This window comes from Mixophyes fleayi, chromosome 6 (genome assembly GCF_038048845.1).
Source record: "Mixophyes fleayi isolate aMixFle1 chromosome 6, aMixFle1.hap1, whole genome shotgun sequence".
Lineage (NCBI taxonomy): Eukaryota > Metazoa > Chordata > Amphibia > Anura > Limnodynastidae > Mixophyes > Mixophyes fleayi.
In genome coordinates this window covers 226,203,961-226,221,358 of record NC_134407.1, presented here as the reverse complement: position 1 = coordinate 226,221,358, position 17,398 = coordinate 226,203,961, and the positions used below count along the sequence as shown (strand labels likewise).

General features: G+C 44.4%; 2 protein-coding genes across 23 annotated transcripts in view; one reads left to right on the top strand and one right to left on the bottom strand.

Moving 5' to 3' along the window:
* Nucleotides 1–17,398, bottom strand: part of LOC142160072 (uncharacterized) — a 1,559,230-nt gene that overhangs the window by 509,263 nt on the left and 1,032,569 nt on the right. The window lies entirely within an intron of this gene.
* Nucleotides 1–17,398, top strand: part of LOC142160088 (uncharacterized) — a 101,194-nt gene that overhangs the window by 37,283 nt on the left and 46,513 nt on the right. Inside the window, exons 2-3 of one of the 3 annotated variants that reach the window (XM_075215016.1) lie at nt 2,915–3,096; nt 3,215–3,293. In XM_075215016.1, the coding sequence (XP_075071117.1) occupies nt 3,260–3,293 (34 nt within the window). In that variant the 5' untranslated portion in view covers nt 2,915–3,096; nt 3,215–3,259. Of the gene's footprint in view, nt 1–2,914; nt 3,097–3,214; nt 3,294–4,748; nt 4,857–10,753; nt 16,061–17,398 lie in introns of those variants that run through there. The other 2 variants (XM_075215018.1, XM_075215019.1) reach the window with 2 other exon arrangements.

The window sequence follows — 17,398 nt, the reverse complement described above, 5'->3', positions numbered from 1 at the left end:
CACCCACCCCTGTGCCCCCTGTTCTCCTCCCCCCACCCCTGTGCCCCCTGTTCTCCCCCCACCCCTGTGCCCCCTGTTCTCCTCCACCCACCCCTGTGCCCCCTGTTCTCCTCCACCCACCCCTGTGCCCCCTGTTCTCCTCCCCCCACCCCTGTGCCCCCTGTTCTCCTCCCCCCACCCCTGTGCTCCCTGTTCTCCTCTCCCCTACCCCTGTGCTCCCTGCAGTCTATGTACGGTTGTAGGAGCTCTTCTCTGATGGTCTCAGATAAAAGTATCTGTGTCTAAATCTGCACAGAAGTTAGTGATATATTACATTGCTCACAGTATGATGTGTTTTCTATCACTGATACATTCATGAGACTTTGTTCCTTATTTGCTGTATATTTAGATTAGATTTTTAGAAGGGAACATTTTACAAGCACAACCCTGTCCTAGCTGTAACTGTTTCTTATATGCACCGTCTAGTAGAGGGTATATAACACTTTGTTCTTCTGCCATCATCCATGAACCAGCTGTTCTGAATACTCTATTCTTGTCCACCCCCCACTGGCACAAAGTCTAGGCTGTTTGCACTACTCAGTTCTAAGATGATACATGATTGGGTGCCGACTACAGACAAAGGAATTGGAGCGGCCTGCCCACCAAAGATGGTACGAGTGGCATGAGAGGAAGATGCTATATATAATTTAGTAGCGGTTGTATATAAGAAATTGTTACTTATAAAATAGGGGATGTATTTGTAAAGTAGCCCTGTGACAGGATGGAGCTCCTATGCCACCACTGGACTCCTTCCCCGGCACCCAGGACCGCTTCCTTCTGGGTAACTCGCTGCTTAGGTACCCCTTGCTGGGCACCTGAAGACCTCTTGCCTTCAGGTCATGGTTGCTGTGGATGTTTTCCCCTGGTCTATCACACTGGCCAGAGCTGCAGGTAGCGGGCAGAGCATTGGTACTAGACGCTGGGTCCAAACCTCAGAATCTTGAAGCATTGATGTTTTCTTAGCTCTCGTGTCCTAATAAGGACAGTTACACTAGTTTATGGTACTAGTGATCACAGAGGGTACAGATGGAATAATAATACATTACATGGTCAAACAGTGCTCTTTATATACAGTTTTACACAGATACCCTGGCAGGAGGAAATCCAGCCTCCTGCCCCTCTAGCCAAAGGTGCTTCATGCAGCCTGCCCATTAACAAGCCTGTAGGGGGTTAACACCTTTTTACATAGCTGCTAACGGCACCACAACATCTGAAATATCACATGAGCTCTCAGGAAGTAAAATTCTCTGGATTTGGAGTTAACACAATTTTATACTTTAACAAAATTTATACCAATCTGTTATTTCCTAAACCTTCCTGGCTGCATTGTTTAGAGGTTTCCTCTTTAACCAGGCAAGATGACGGGTAACGACTCCCTGCTGTGTATTAAAGTGTTGATCACTCACAGATGAATAAGATATAATTAGCCTAATTGGGGTTTCCTCTAGAAAAGTTACAAAACCAAATCATGACATACTGTCTCAGAAGTTACAAATTAAATATCCTCCAACATTTGCCAATTGTATCAGAAATCAGTACATTTCTGAAACAGAAATATTACACAGTATCAAAATTCAGTACATTTGCAATTATATAAATTGGCGCCTGCTCCACTAATTGAAATAAAATTATACAATAAGTTATTTTGAAGTGATCCAGCCACAAGACCCTCCTTGTATATGTGACAGGATGGACCGCCTATGCCACCCTGTCTGTTGTTGCTGGGAACCGGCTGGGCTTACTTTGCCACCGTTCCCTTTCGTTATCCCAGATGCGCAGTAGGAGGGTCTTGAACGCGCTGCCACCACTGGACTCCTTACCGGCATCCAGTACCGGGTTTTTTCTGGGTAACTGACGCTGTGAGTGTACCGCATTACTGATGTACCTGGGCTGATACCCCTGACCTCTTACTATGGATCAGGGAAGCTGTGGATGGATCCCCCTGGCCTATCACACTGACCAGGGCTGCATGGGTAGCTGGCAGAACGGTGGTCCCGGAAAACTTGGGTCCAAACCTCAGAACAGCTGGGAACGGATTAGATTTTGGATATAATCTGCAGGTCACAGGAATACAGCAACATTGAAGATGGTTCCAAGCAGGTCTTTGAAGCAAGATGTTTATTTGCCCTCACACTGGTTAAATGTACCAGGTGATCACTCAAGTCAGATGAAATCAGAAGAACAAGTTTTCAATACAAGCCAGTGCCTTTTATACAGTTTAGTCACAGGCTATTTTTAGAATCAGGATGCAATGTGTTTAAACAAACCTGGATTTACATGTATTGCAAATCCAACCATATTTACACCTATCTTTGAAATTTTAGAGACGCTGTGATGTCCTGCATCACATGCTGTTCACAATGTTCAGAAAGGTTTGAACACTCTGACAAAAGGCCACACAGTAACGACCCCCTGCTGGGCCTTTGGCCAGAGCAGGCATTTCCTGCTATCAGACTCCCTCTCCAAAGGCCGAATTGGAGGTTTCCACTAGCAACCTTACAAACCTCAAACAATGACACTTCCATACAGAACACATCCCAATACACAAAACTTTGTAAACAAAAGCTCATTGTACCAGATATATGCATCAGAAATAAGTCATCAGTCATTTGCTTTAGAAAGGTTAAAATAGAAAAACAAATTTCTACCCTGGTCTCAGAAATAACGATTTCCTATCTCAAAATATACACAATCTAAAAAATAAGTGCATGTGCAATTATATAAATAAGGGCCCTGTAATATTTCCTTTAAATAAATTTATACCAGAAGTTATTTATCAGTGATCCAGTCACAGTATAATTTACACAACACTGTAAAATCAACTCGAAAGTTGTGTTCTATTTACCTTTTTATTAATGTCTCTGTTAATCCACAGGATTACACAATAGGGAAGAAGAGGTCTAGTGAGCGTTAGTCACACTGAAGTCTTCTCTGTGTCCAGAGGATTAAGCAAGACCCATCACGGTGCCTTTACCTCACTCACTGATAAATGAGACAGACAATGACCAGAGGATTCTAGAACTCACCAACAAGATCATTCAGCTGCTGACTGGAGAGGTGACTGCTGGGAATGGGACATTATACAGTAACACCAGGGGATGTGTCTGGGTGATGACCATTGTGTGTGTCAGGTTCCTATAAGGTGGATGATGTCACTGTCTATCTCTCCATGCAGGAGGGGGAGTATTTAGAAGGACACAAGGATCTGTACAAGGACGTGATGATGGAGGATCACCAGCCCCTCACATCACTGGGTAAGAGGAGATTTTGATATATTGTTAAGGGGAGAGCAGTTTTAAGGACCAGCTATCATCTGATAATCACATATAAACAATGTAATCAGTCACTGTGTGTCTCCTACAGATGGATCCAGTAACAGAAATACCCCAGAGAGATGTCCTCGTCCTCTTTATTCACAGGATTGTACAGAGAAGAATCACAGTATCCCACAGGAGTATCAGGTAGATGGGATTTAGGGTTTCATTAAGTGACTTTTCACTATATAATCTGTAGAGAAGCTGTATGTATCTTATAACAAATAAAGAAATGGAAGTTGCTCAATCAATTTATAGGCTATAGCAGGTGCGTGAAAGGGTGGGGTTATCCTAAAAGGAACAAACACAGAGAGATCCCCCAGCACACTGCTATAGCCAGCAACAGATCTGCTATTTCTACTGTAGATAAAAATGCAAAAGTCTTAGTTGCACACATTTGCAAATGTATGTTAAAGCCACCCGCCTCTCCACGGCGCTTTTGCTAATAGGGTGGTCCTAACTCTAATAACATACTATTCTTTTACTGAATCTCACTTAATTCTATCCAATTAAAGTTTTATTTGCATTGTTTTGTGGGTTATTTAGGGTGAAGACCTGATTGATATCAATGTTGAAGTTATATTGGGAGATAATGAGGTAGTAAAGGCAGTATCTGACATTACTATACATGAAAGGCTGGGCATTACTGGAATAATGTACATGATATAACTGGAGTGTTTTATACTTACACTAAATATGTCCAACCTGCTCTCTGTCACTCCTCTGCAGCAGGACAACATGTTAGCAGGAAGATGCATCTCTATGTGAGTGACAGCTTGGCAGACTTGATATACACATGGGGGGCGGGGTCTCATCACAGTAACTCAGTTTCAGCTTTTTGTCCGCTATCAGACACTGTGATGTAGATGTGGGAGGAGCTGCAGGTGTCTGTACTGGAGCGGGGAGGTGATACTCTACTTTTATTAGAGCGGTCGTGGAGCGTCGGGGGTAACACTGAACAATGTATTTTACCTTCTGAACATTTCAATTTTAGCACCTAGTTGTCTTTTAACCCATTCCTGTCCACTGCCTATAGAAGGAAACCTTTGTTCATCAACAGTTGCTTTGTGTGGCCCAGTAGGGGGTGGGCTGAGACAGGCTTCTTGGTTTAAATTTAACAAACAAAAAATACAAATATTTTCAAAAATTATGAACAAGTAAATCTGTTTATTTCTAAGCAATATCCCTGTACTCTGGAGTAATAGTACCATGATAAATTGAGCTATTGCTAATTCTCCCTTATCTCACTATGCTACCAAAAGAGCGACTCACATGTCTCCCCCTATATGAGCGTCACAAAGTGATAGAATAGAGGTTGTAGAGGGACTTATGTCATAGCATGAAATCAGACATTAGTAACGTGTTATTTTATTGCTGTGTGGGTTATTTAGGGTGAAGATCTGACTGATGTTAAGGTAGAAGTTATAGAGGGAGAAGAAGAGACGTATGTGAGGGGTGATCAGCAGTGTAAGGAGGAGGAAATCCCTGCAGATATCAGCACAGGTCAGTAATAATCACTTATTATAGAAAGAGTCACATATTCTCCTTGTTCAGTCACTACAACAATCTCTTATTCTACAACCTCCTCTGTCAGTACAAACTAATGTATCTGCCCAGTGGGGGGAGTCAGGAGCCATCAGCCCCCATTAGACTCCTGCTCTCCTCCTCACATCATATCATTGTGCTACCAGCCCAGAGATCTGACCAGTCTCCTCCCCACACACTCTGGTGATTCTCATACATCAGGAGCCATCAGCCCCTATTAGACTCTTGCTCTCCTCCTCACATCATATCATTGTGCTACCAGCCCAGAGATCTGACCAGTCTCCTCCCCACAGTCTCTGGTGATTCTCATACATCAGGAGTTATCAGCCCCTATTAGAATCCTGCTCTCCTCCTCACATCATATCATTGTGCTACCAGCCCAGAGATCTGACCAGTCTCCTCCCCACACACTCTGGTGATTCTCATACATCAGGAGCCATCAGCCCCTATTAGACTCTTGCTCTCCTCCTCACATCATATCATTGTGCTACCAGCCCAGAGATCTGACCAGTCTCCTCCTCACACTCTCTGGTGATTCTCATACAACAGGAGCCATCAGCCCCTATTAGACTCCTGCTATCCTTCTCACATCATATCATTGTGCTACCAGCCCAGAGATCTGACCAGTCTCCTCTCCACACTCTCTGGTGATTCTCATACATCAGGAGCCATCAGCTCCTATTAGACTCCTGCTCTCCTCCTCACATCATATCATTGTGCTACCAGCCCAGAGATCTGACAAGTCTCCTCCCCACACACTCTGGTGATTCTCATACATCAGGAGCCATCAGCCCCTATTAGACTCCTGCTCTCCTCATCGCATCATATCATTGTGTTACCAGCCCAAAGATCTCTTCCCCACAGTCTCTGGTGATTCTCATACATCAGGAGCCATCAGCTCCTATTAGACTCCTGCTCTCCTCCTCACATCATATCATTGTGCTACCAGCCCAGAGATCTGACCAGTCTCCTCCCCACACACTCTGGTGATTCTCATACATCAGGAGCCATCAGCCCCTATTAGACTCCTGCTCTCCTCCTCACATCATATCATTGTGCTACCAGCCCAGAGATCTGACCAGTCTCCTCCCCACAGTCTCTGGTGATTCTCATACAACAGGAGCCATCAGCCCCAATTAGACTTCTGCTCTCCTCCTCACATCATATCATTGTGCTACCAGCCCAGAGATCTGACCAGTCTCCTCCCCACAGTCTCTGGTGATTCTCATACATCAGGAGTCATCAGCCCCTATTAGACTCCTGCTCTCCTCCTCACATCATATCATTGTGCTACCAGCCCAGAGATCTGACCAGTCTCCTCCCCACACACTCTGGTGATTCTCATACATCAGGAGCCATCAGCCCCTATTAGACTCCTGCTCTCCTCCTCGCATCATATCATTGTGTTACCAGCCCAGAGATCTGACCATTCTCCTCCCCACACTCTCTGGTGATTCTCATACATCAGGAGCCATCAGCCCCTATTAGACTCCTGCTCTCCTCCTCACATCATATCATTGTGCTACCAGCCCAGAGATCTGACCAGTCTCCTCCCCACAGTCTCTGGTGATTCTCATACAACAGGAGCCATCAGCCCCAATTAGACTCCTGCTCTCCTTCTCACATCATATCATTGTGCTACCAGCCCAGAGATCTGACCAGTCTCCTCCCCACAGTCTCTGGTGATTCTCATACAACAGGAGCCATCAGCCCCAATTAGACTCCTGCTCTCCTCCTCACATCATATCATTGTGCTACCAGCCCAGAGATCTGACCAGTCTCCTCCCCACAGTCTCTGGTGATTCTCATACATCAGGAGTTATCAGCCCCTATTAGAATCCTGCTCTCCTCCTCACATCATATCATTGTGCTACCAGCCCAGAGATCTGACCAGTCTCCTCCCCATACACTCTGGTGATTCTCATACAACAGGAGCCATCAGCCCCTATTAGACTCTTGCTCTCCTCCTCACATCATATCATTGTGCTACCAGCCCAGAGATCTGACCAGTCTCTTCCTCACACTCTCTGGTGATTCTCATACAACAGGAGCCATCAGCCCCTATTAGACTCCTGCTATCCTTCTCACATCATATCATTGTGCTACCAGCCCAGAGATCTGACCAGTGTCCTCCCACACTCTCTGGTGATTCTCATACATCAGGAGCCATCAGCCCCTATTAGACTCCTGCTCTCCTCCTCAGATCATATCATTGTGCTACCAGCCCAGAGATCTGACCAGTCTCCTCTCCACACTCTCTGGTGATTCTCATACATCAGGAGCCATCAGCTCCTATTAGACTCCTGCTCTCCTCCTCACATCATATCATTGTGCTACCAGCCCAGAGATCTGACAAGTCTCCTCCCCACACACTCTGGTGATTCTCATACATCAGGAGCCATCAGCCCCTATTAGACTCCTGCTCTCCTCATCGCATCATATCATTGTGTTACCAGCCCAAAGATCTCCTCCCCACAGTCTCTGGTGATTCTCATACATCAGGATTCATCAGCCCCTATTAGACTCCTGCTCTCCTCCTCACATCATATCATTGTGCTACCAGCCCAGAGATCTGACCAGTCTCCTCCCCACACTCTCTGGTGATTCTCATACATCAGGAGCCATCAGCCCCTATTAGACTCCTGCTCTCCTCCTCACATCATATCATTGTGCTACCAGCCCAGAGATCTGACCAGTCTCCTCCCCACAGTCTCTGGTGATTCTCATACAACAGGAGCCATCAGCCCCAATTAGACTCCTGCTCTCCTCCTCACATCATATCATTGTGCTACCAGCCCAGAGATCTGACCAGTCTCCTCCCCACAGTCTCTGGTGATTCTCATACAACAGGAGCCATCATCCCCAATTAGACTCCTGCTCTCCTCCTCACATCATATCATTGTGCTACCAGCCCAGAGATCTGACCAGTCTCCTCCCCACAGTCTCTGGTGATTCTCATACATCAGGAGTTATCAGCCCCTATTAGAATCCTGCTCTCCTCCTCACATCATATCATTGTGCTACCAGCCCAGAGATCTGACCAGTGTCCTCCCACACTCTCTGGTGATTCTCATACATCAGGAGCCATCAGCCCCTATTAGACTCCTGCTCTCCTCCTCAGATCATATCATTGTGCTACCAGCCCAGAGATCTGACCAGTCTCCTCTCCACACTCTCTGGTGATTCTCATACATCAGGAGCCATCAGCCCCTATTAGACTCCTGCTCTCCTCCTCACATCATATCATTGTGCTACCAGCCCAGAGATCTGACAAGTCTCCTCCCCACACACTCTGGTGATTCTCATACATCAGGAGCCATCAGCCCCTATTAGACTCCTGCTCTCCTCTTCGCATCATATCATTGTGTTACCAGCCCAAAGATCTCCTCCCCACAGTCTCTGGTGATTCTCATAGAACAGGAGCCATCAGCCCCTATTAGACTCCTGCTCTCCTCACATCATATCATTGTGCTACCAGCCCAGAGATCTGACCAGTCTCCTCCCCACACACTCTGGTGATTCTCATACAACAGGAGCCATCAGCCCCTTTTAGACTCTTGCTCTCCTCCTCACATCATATCATTGTGCTTCCAGCCCAGAGATCTGACCAGTCTCCTCCTCACACTCTCTGGTGATTCTCATACAACAGGAGCCATCAGCCCCTATTAGACTCCTGCTATCCTTCTCACATCATATCATTGTGCTACCAGCCCAGAGATCTGACCAGTGTCCTCCCCACACTCTCTGGTGATTCTCATACATCAGGAGCCATCAGCCCCTATTAGACTCCTGCTCCCCTCCTCAGATCATATCATTGTGCTACCAGCCCAGAGATCTGACCAGTCTCCCCCCCACACACTCTGGTGATTCTCATACAACAGGAGCCATCAGCCCCTTTTAGACTCTTGCTCTCCTCCTCACATCATATCATTGTGCTACCAGCCCAGAGATCTGACCAGTCTCCTCCTCACACTCTCTGGTGATTCTCATACAACAGGAGCCATCAGCCCCTATTAGACTCTTGCTCTCCTCCTCACATCATATCATTGTGCTACCAGCCCAGAGATCTGACCAGTCTCCTCCCCACACACTCTGGTGATTCTCATACATCAGGAGCCATCAGCCCCTATTAGACTCCTGCTCTCCTCATCGCATCATATCATTGTGTTACCAGCCCAAAGATCTCCTCCCCACAGTCTCTGGTGATTCTCATACATCAGGAGCCATCAGCCCCTATTAGACTCCTGCTATCCTTCTCACATCATATCATTGTGCTACCAGCCCAGAGATCTGACCAGTCTCCTCCCCACACACTCTGGTGATTCTCATACAACAGGAGCCATCAGCCCCTTTTAGACTCTTGCTCTCCTCCTCACATCATATCATTGTGCTTCCAGCCCAGAGATCTGACCAGTCTCCGCCTCACACTCTCTGGTGATTCTCATACAACAGGAGCCATCAGCCCCTATTAGACTCCTGCTATCCTTCTCACATCATATCATTGTGCTACCAGCCCAGAGATCTGACCAGTGTCCTCCCCACACTCTCTGGTGATTCTCACACAACAGGAGCCATCAGCCCCTATTAGACTCTTGCTCTCCTCCTCACATCATATCATTGTGCTACCAGCCCAGAGATCTGACCAGTCTCCTCCCCACACACTCTGGTGATTCTCATACATCAGGAGCCATCAGCCCCTATTAGACTCCTGCTCTCCTCATCGCATCATATCATTGTGTTACCAGCCCAAAGATCTCCTCCCCACAGTCTCTGGTGATTCTCATACATCAGGAGCCATCAGCCCCTATTAGACTCCTGCTATCCTTCTCACATCATATCATTGTGCTACCAGCCCAGAGATCTGACCAGTCTCCTCCCCACACACTCTGGTGATTCTCATACATCAGGAGCCATCAGCCCCTATTAGACTCCTGCTCTCCTCCTCACATCATATCATTGTGTTACCAGCCCAGAGATCTGACCAGTCTCCTCCTCACACTCTCTGGTGATTTTCATACATCAGGAGCCATCAGCCCCTATTAGACTCCTGTTCTCCTCCTCACATATCATTGTGCTACCAGCCAGGACACTTCATACATCAAGACGGGATTTCAGTCTGATATTTATTGACAGATTCTAAACTCACCATACAATCACTGACCATTGGGAATAGACCCCGTATTACCCACCATCCTCCCTGTGTACCACTAGATGTGACACAGTACCCACAGGTAAGTGCCCTTACCCACAATCCTCCTTTGAGAATTACCATGTGACATTACCAATGATCATCCAAATGCACAGATGGTAAGAATACTGTTGTATGTGAAATTTAGTACTGATCACATTCCGATTCCTCAGGTTTCATGCTACGTCTGCAAACATATCTTACTACTAAAGCAATGTACCAGTGACAGGTGATCGTGTTTCCATGGACATGTCTCCCCCCATAAGACCACCCACAACCAATCACAACACACTTCATCTAGACACTCCCATGACCACACACACACACTCATCCATAACAAGTCACTTTTCCTGATTTACATTTAAATGAAGCTGTCATTAATAATAAGAGGTGTCTTGTCCTTATTCATTACTACTCCCTGGCCTTTTCAACTTCCACACTCTAAATGTACTAAATGCTAAAGGCAACAATATTACGTCACAAAGTGTAGCATAAAAAAAATATAACCTCTTAATTGTTTATTCAAAAATTCACTGATTTTGGAGTATTTTATTCCACTTCATATGGCTATAAAACAGTATATTGTGCAGAATTGTGTATCTATTTTTTTCAGCAGATGGACGTAACAGCGGAGATAGCTCATGTGAACGTCTCATTTTATCTCCAGATTCCAAAATAGAAGATAACGACATCTCACAAGATTTGCATGGAGAAACCCCTATTACACCAATTATACATCCAGTACTTTCTAGTTCAGATATGTCAGTCAACCACCCTAATCATGACAGGTGTTCTACTGCAGGTCTTGTTATAAATAGTACATCTCCGAATGCTGATAAAAATTTCCGCTGCCCTGACTGTGGGAAATGTTTTACATTCAAATCATATCTTATCCAACATCAGAGAGTTCACACAGGTGAGACACCATATTCATGTTATGAATGTGGGAAGTGTTTTACAAGTAAATCAAATTTAATTATACATCAGAGAGTTCACACAGGTGAGAAACCATTTCCTTGTTCCGAATGTGGAAAACGTTTTACAAGGAAATCACATCTTATTGAACATCAGAGAGTTCACACAGGTGAGAAGCCATTTCCATGTTCTGAATGTGGGAAATGTTTTACATTCAAATCATATCTTGTCCAACATCAGAGAGTTCACACAGGTGAGAAGCCATATTTATGTTCTGAATGTGGGAAATATTTTACAAAGAAATCCTATCTTATTGAACATCAGAGAGTTCACGAAGGTGAGAAGCCATTCCCATGTTCTCAGTGTGGAAAACGTTTTACAAGGAAATCATTACTTTTTACACATCAAAAAGTTCACAAAGGTGAGAGGCCATTTCCATGTTCTGAGTGTGGGAAATGTTTTACACAAAAATCATGTCTTTTTACACATCAGAGAGTTCATACAGGTGAGAAGCCATTTTCATGTTCTGAGTGTGGGAAACGTTTTACAAGGAAATCATGTCTTTTAGCACATCAGAGAGTTCACACAGGCGAGAAACCATTTACATGTTCTGAATGTGGGAAATGTTTTACAAAGAAATCAACTCTTATTGAACATCAGAGAGTTCACAAAGGTGAGAAGCCATTTCCATGTTCCGAGTGCGGGAAATGTTTTACCTTTATATCACATCTTACTACACATCAGCGATTGCACACAGGTGAGAAGCCATTCCCGTGTTCTGAGTGTGGGAAATGTTTTATACGAAAAGCATATCTCGTTAAACATCAGAGAGTTCATACAGCTGAGAAGCCATTCCCATGTTCTGAGTGTGGGAAATGTTTTATACGGAAAGCATATCTGATTACACATCAGAGAGTTCACACAGGTGAGACGCCATTCCCATGTTCTGAGTGTGGGAAATGTTTTAAACAGAAATCAAATCTGACTACACATCAGAGAGTTCACACAGGTGAGAAGCCATTCCCATGTTCTGAGTGTGGGAAATGTTTTATACAGAAATCAAATCTGATTACACATCAGAGAGTTCACGAAGGTGAGAAACCATTTCCATATTCTGAGTGTGGGGAATGTTTTAAGGACAAATTCCACTGTGCTAGACATCCATGTAGTAGAAAAACAATTTCTATGAGCTGAGAGAATTATATTAGATGGAATTACAGTAGCATATGAGGTACCATAATTTTATTATTGAAAACCATACAAGCTATATAAATACATTTCACTTTCATCCATTCTGGGAGACTCTGCAACCATAGGCAGATAGAGGCAATGCTGGGGCAGGACAGTAGGAGTTAACTAGTTATAGGACAAGCTCCTAAATACCATTGAAAGATACTCCTAGAGTTTGGGTGTTATTCGTTGGGCTACCTGCGGCAGCTGAACATATTTCTGTTATTTTCTCTTAATTTTCTTGTATTTTAACTTATTACTCATTAGCCTGCTTACCTTCACTCCAGAGGTACCAGTTTAGTGTTTAGGAGTCTGCATCGTTAGACAATGAGGCAACCATTCCGACGCCTCAGCCTCCACTCCCCTGGGTTGCTGGTCAACCACAGCGCTGTGGGGACAAGAGTATCTGATCACAGTCAGCACTGGAAGGTGTTGCTTGTATCATTTTATCAGGCACTGCTCTCCGCAGCTTAGTGGTTCCTCCTTCCCCTTAGATTACTTGGCCGTGACCTCAGCTTTCGCCCCTGTCCGGGGGGGGTGCACATTAATAATTAAGGGGCCAGACCACCCTGTGACGGGGTCGGGGAAGGTCAGATGGCAACCTCTTGTAAGGGAGTTTTGCTGCTAGGGACAGCATGTGTCCAATGAAGCTTTATGAATAAAGCAGCCATTGCTTGATTGGACCTAGGTGCAGTCCACAGCTAGTGGCATCTCCTCCTTAGCAGGCTTTACTCACTGAGGAAAGCCCCCCAGAAGCTTGCTGCCTCTGCAGAGTGGAGTGGATGCAGCATTGGAAAAGCTCCATTCCTCTGCTTGTCTCCCTATCTGGAAGGGTCATTTCCTCTCCTGCTGGGAGTTCAGGAAAGAGCTGAGTACATTTGACAGCCTTTGTGGGCTACTGCTTCTCTCTTGAGTGTGCACTTGTGTGTGTGTGTGCTAGTGTGACTCTATCGCTGCCTGTCACACACACATATATTCATGTATTTTAGTGCAATTTTTTTCACATTCCTTATCGCTCTTTAGTGGCTCAAGAATCTGAGTACCTAAAGCTGAGATTCTATTTTAAATATTCTCACAGCGTCAGAACGAGTTGCGGGGGCATCTATTGAGCCCTCTTGGACTAAAACCTCGGAAAGGTCTGTCTTGGGCTTAGCGTGGGTCTCTTTCAATCTGGAAGAGACCCGTGAAAGCATCCCAACCACTCTCCGGTCCAATTTAGAGAGTATTTTTCTGAAGGAGTTATTGAGGTACTATGAATATGATGAATCCACTAATTTAAAAGATGAGCCTTTCATCAGACAAGGAGTGGACGATTGATTATGGCAGGTCACCAGACCCTTAACATTCAGATTTCTATTCAACACTCTGCCTGTAGAGAGTACTGTTACCACAGAAGATGTTATCTATACGGAAGCTAGTGAGGTTGGTCCTAGCTTGCATGAGAACATCTGTTCTCCTGTGCATGAAGTTGCTGGGATCATGTCAACATTCAAAGTGGTAAAATATACAGGCTTCTATTCCCAGACTTTTCAGAATGACCTTATAGAAAAGTTATCTAAATTCAACTTGCCTCTAGTCATCAGACTTTAAGGCATCAGTACAAACTGTGGTGACTCAAAGTGAACAGGGGCTGACCTTTTTGCATCTGGGACTCTTTTAACGATGCATGCCAGCCTTCAGTGTTCGTTAGGCTTCATGATCTCTGATTCAGCATGGAGTCAGCGCTTCCCATCAACATTCTAGAGCTCAGAGCTCGGACAAACATTCAAGCTCAAACGTTCCTGATGGGGAGGCCGATTTACATTCAATCAGACAATGCCACAATGGTGGCATAAATAATTAAGGTGGTCACCAGAAGCTCCCTAGTGAGGAAAGAGTCAAGATCTTGGCAGGGACAGAACGCCATGTTACGGTGATATAAGCAGTTTACATCCCAAGAGTGGAAAACTGGCAGACAGATGTCCATAGAAGGAATACTAGACTTGATGGCTTCCTGACTGACTGACTGAAAAAAAGGGAAGGACCTCCAGTGATCTTAGTGACACTAGGTTGGCCAAAAAGAGCTTGGCACGCTGACATACTGAAGATGGCAGCAGGACCAGGATGGTGACTTCCACCAAGTTAGGATATTCTTTTTCAAGGACCTTTTTTATATACCTCTCTCAGTGAAAAACTATCCTAGAGTTTGCAACAATCATGTACTCTGGTATGAACATAAAGTGTGCCATACTTAAATGTTTAGGCTGTCCAGCTTCTTTTCTTTAATATGGTCAAGATGGTCCGTACAGAGTTCCTTAAGGGTCTGGGTCTATGACTAGTCTATTTTCTTTTAGAGGAAGTGTGCCCTCATTCCAGAAGTACAGACATTTTTAGAAGGAGTTCTCTGATTTTAAATGCCTCCTATAGTGCCATGGGATCTCAACTTGTTCCTATTGGCTTTATAGCTTCATCCCTTTGAGCCACTGTAGTGGGTCAAGCTCAGATTTCTTCCTTGGAAGATGGTGTTTCTTCTTTCAGCCAGAAGGGTTTTAAAGTCTGGGGATGTTTCTTCCAAGTCACCTATCCTGATTTTTCAGAAAGGTAGGGTGGTGTTATGCACTAACCTATCATTCCAGCCTATGGTGTTGTCTTTATGACTGGTAGGATTTTTAGATGCCCAGGATCTGCTTTTCTTTCTTGATGTGGTCAGATCGCGAAGGCTCTTTTTTGACAGGTCTTTTATTGTACGGATGACAGGTCCTCTCCTAGTCCTTTAGGACATGCAGAAGAGGGGCTGGCCAGCGACAAAGCAAACAATTGGCAGGTGGATAAACAAATGAATACAGGTAAACTGGTGCCAGAAAATCTCTCTGCTGACTCTATTAGATCGATAAGTGCTTCTTGGTCATTGAGACATAGAGCCTTGGCCAAAAAGCTATGTCTGGCAGCCACCTGTTCCTCCGCCCATACTGTTACAATCCTTTGATTAGTTAACTCCTAAGTGTTCCAGTGTTGTCACTATATCCCCAGTGGTTCAACAGAAGTACAAAAATGCTCCTTTATTAGACGCTATGAAGTTCTGTATTGGCTTCCCTACTTAATGGAGTGTAATTTAAATCTTTAGGGTTAAACTCTATTCATAAATCATTTACTATCCACCCATATATCTGGACGTATGTTATCAACATAACGCAGCCAGAGGTTGTTTCCTCATTTTATTACATACTGGTATAATAGTATACTAATCCTTACTAATATATAATTCCAGCTAATTGCTGGAGATCTAATACAAGAACTGTGACACTTACATCATGTTTGCAGTTGCTCTGTAATTGAAGCTGTGAGACCGGTCATATAATGAGATCTGGGACCTCTGTTACTATCTCACTGGGTCCAGAACTTGTCAGATTAGGTTTTCCTGGTAGAAATGTTCCTGGTAAATGTATCCCACATCTCCTTACAGCAGCCGGATGTCTTGTTCTTCTACATAATAAGAACCTATCTCACCTGCTCTTTAGACTAGAATCAGAGAGTTATCCTTATTTATTTCACTGAAATCCTGACAGTTCAGGTGTTTAATATATTGGAGAAATGATATTGTGTTAGGACATCATGGGGCCCAGAAACCTGATGGCTGCCGGTCATGTTATAAACCCGTAATGTCCATTATGTGCTTCGGACTTCCGATATTCCCAGCAGAATAATGACTACGGACGTGAGCAGGATAATACCCGGTAATGAGAGGAAACTACAGGCTCATCATGTGATACGTAGAATCAGTAACACAATATCCTCTGGTTTGTGTGTATTCTGTAATGCAAATAATAAAGTGTGTCGGATACATTTGTTACTGGTGTTGTATGGTCACTGTATCCGAGGGGGTATGAGGTCGTTTAAAAACACTAAATGATATTTTTAGACTTTTACATATGTTGTACCAGCACTAAAATTATAGTAAAATGCACGAGATTAACACCATACTATACTATACTATACTACACCATACCATACTATACCACACCATACTATACTATACTACCATTTTACAATGAACCCCTTTATTTACGGTTTACTCCTAAATCACTGCTCCATTTAGCCTTATTTATATCCTATATTACCATGTAACAGAGAAGACATGTGGGCTGTTTTTATTGTATTCTGAACTTTTGTGTGTGTGAAGCTGTTTCTTACATTGCTCTCAGTCCGTATACCTAGAAGGTGTAACAGTACCTGTGATGATGTGTGTGTGTGTGAGGCTGTTTCTTACATTGCTCTCAGTCCGTATACCTAGAAGGTGTAACAGTACCTGTGATGATGTGTGTGTGTGTGAGGCTGTTTCTTACATTGCTCACAGTCCGTATACCTAGAAGGTGTAACAGTACCTGTGATGATGTATTTGTGTGTGTGAAGCTGTTTCTTACTTGTGCTCAGTTCCGACCATATTCAAATCCAAATGTATCTCAAGATGAGTTTCTATTTGAATCTAGGGGGTATATTTATCAAGCTGCTGGTTTGAAAAAGTGAAGATGTTGCCTATAGCAACCAATCAGATTCTAACTGTCATTTTGTATAATGTACTAAATAAATGACATCTAGTATCTGATTGGTTGCTATAGGCAACATCTTCACTTTTCAAACCCGTAGCCTGATAAATTTAGCCCTAGGTGTAAGTACGCTGTGCCTAAACGTTACTTGCCATATGTAGATGCACACAACAGAGTGCAATATATGCACAAGTGTGACCGGATGGCCTTACTTTGCCACCTGTTGAGGGAAGAAGGATGACGGAATTTTCTTCTTGCACAGTTTGTCTGTGTTTCTTTCCCACCGTCAGTAATCAACTGATACTGACCACTCCTACTGGTGTCACCTTGCCACCAGACACTCACTGACTGCGAATGCCAACTGCGCAATAGTTGTAGGAAAACTTTGCTGCCACCACTAGGCTCCTTTGCAGCACCTAAAACCGCTTACTTCTGGGGTAGCTGCTACAGTGCCTCTTTGTTGTGGGTTGGCTGGTACCTCCTGACTGCTCACTATGGATCAGGACTGTTGGGTAGCGGGGCAGAGTGTTGATACAGAGACGCTGGGTTCAACACAGGATAGCCAGGGAGTGTAAGCTCTTATCTGTTGGTCACGGGATACAGCAGCCAACAGGTGTAGGCAGAGTCTTCAAGCAGTGATGTTG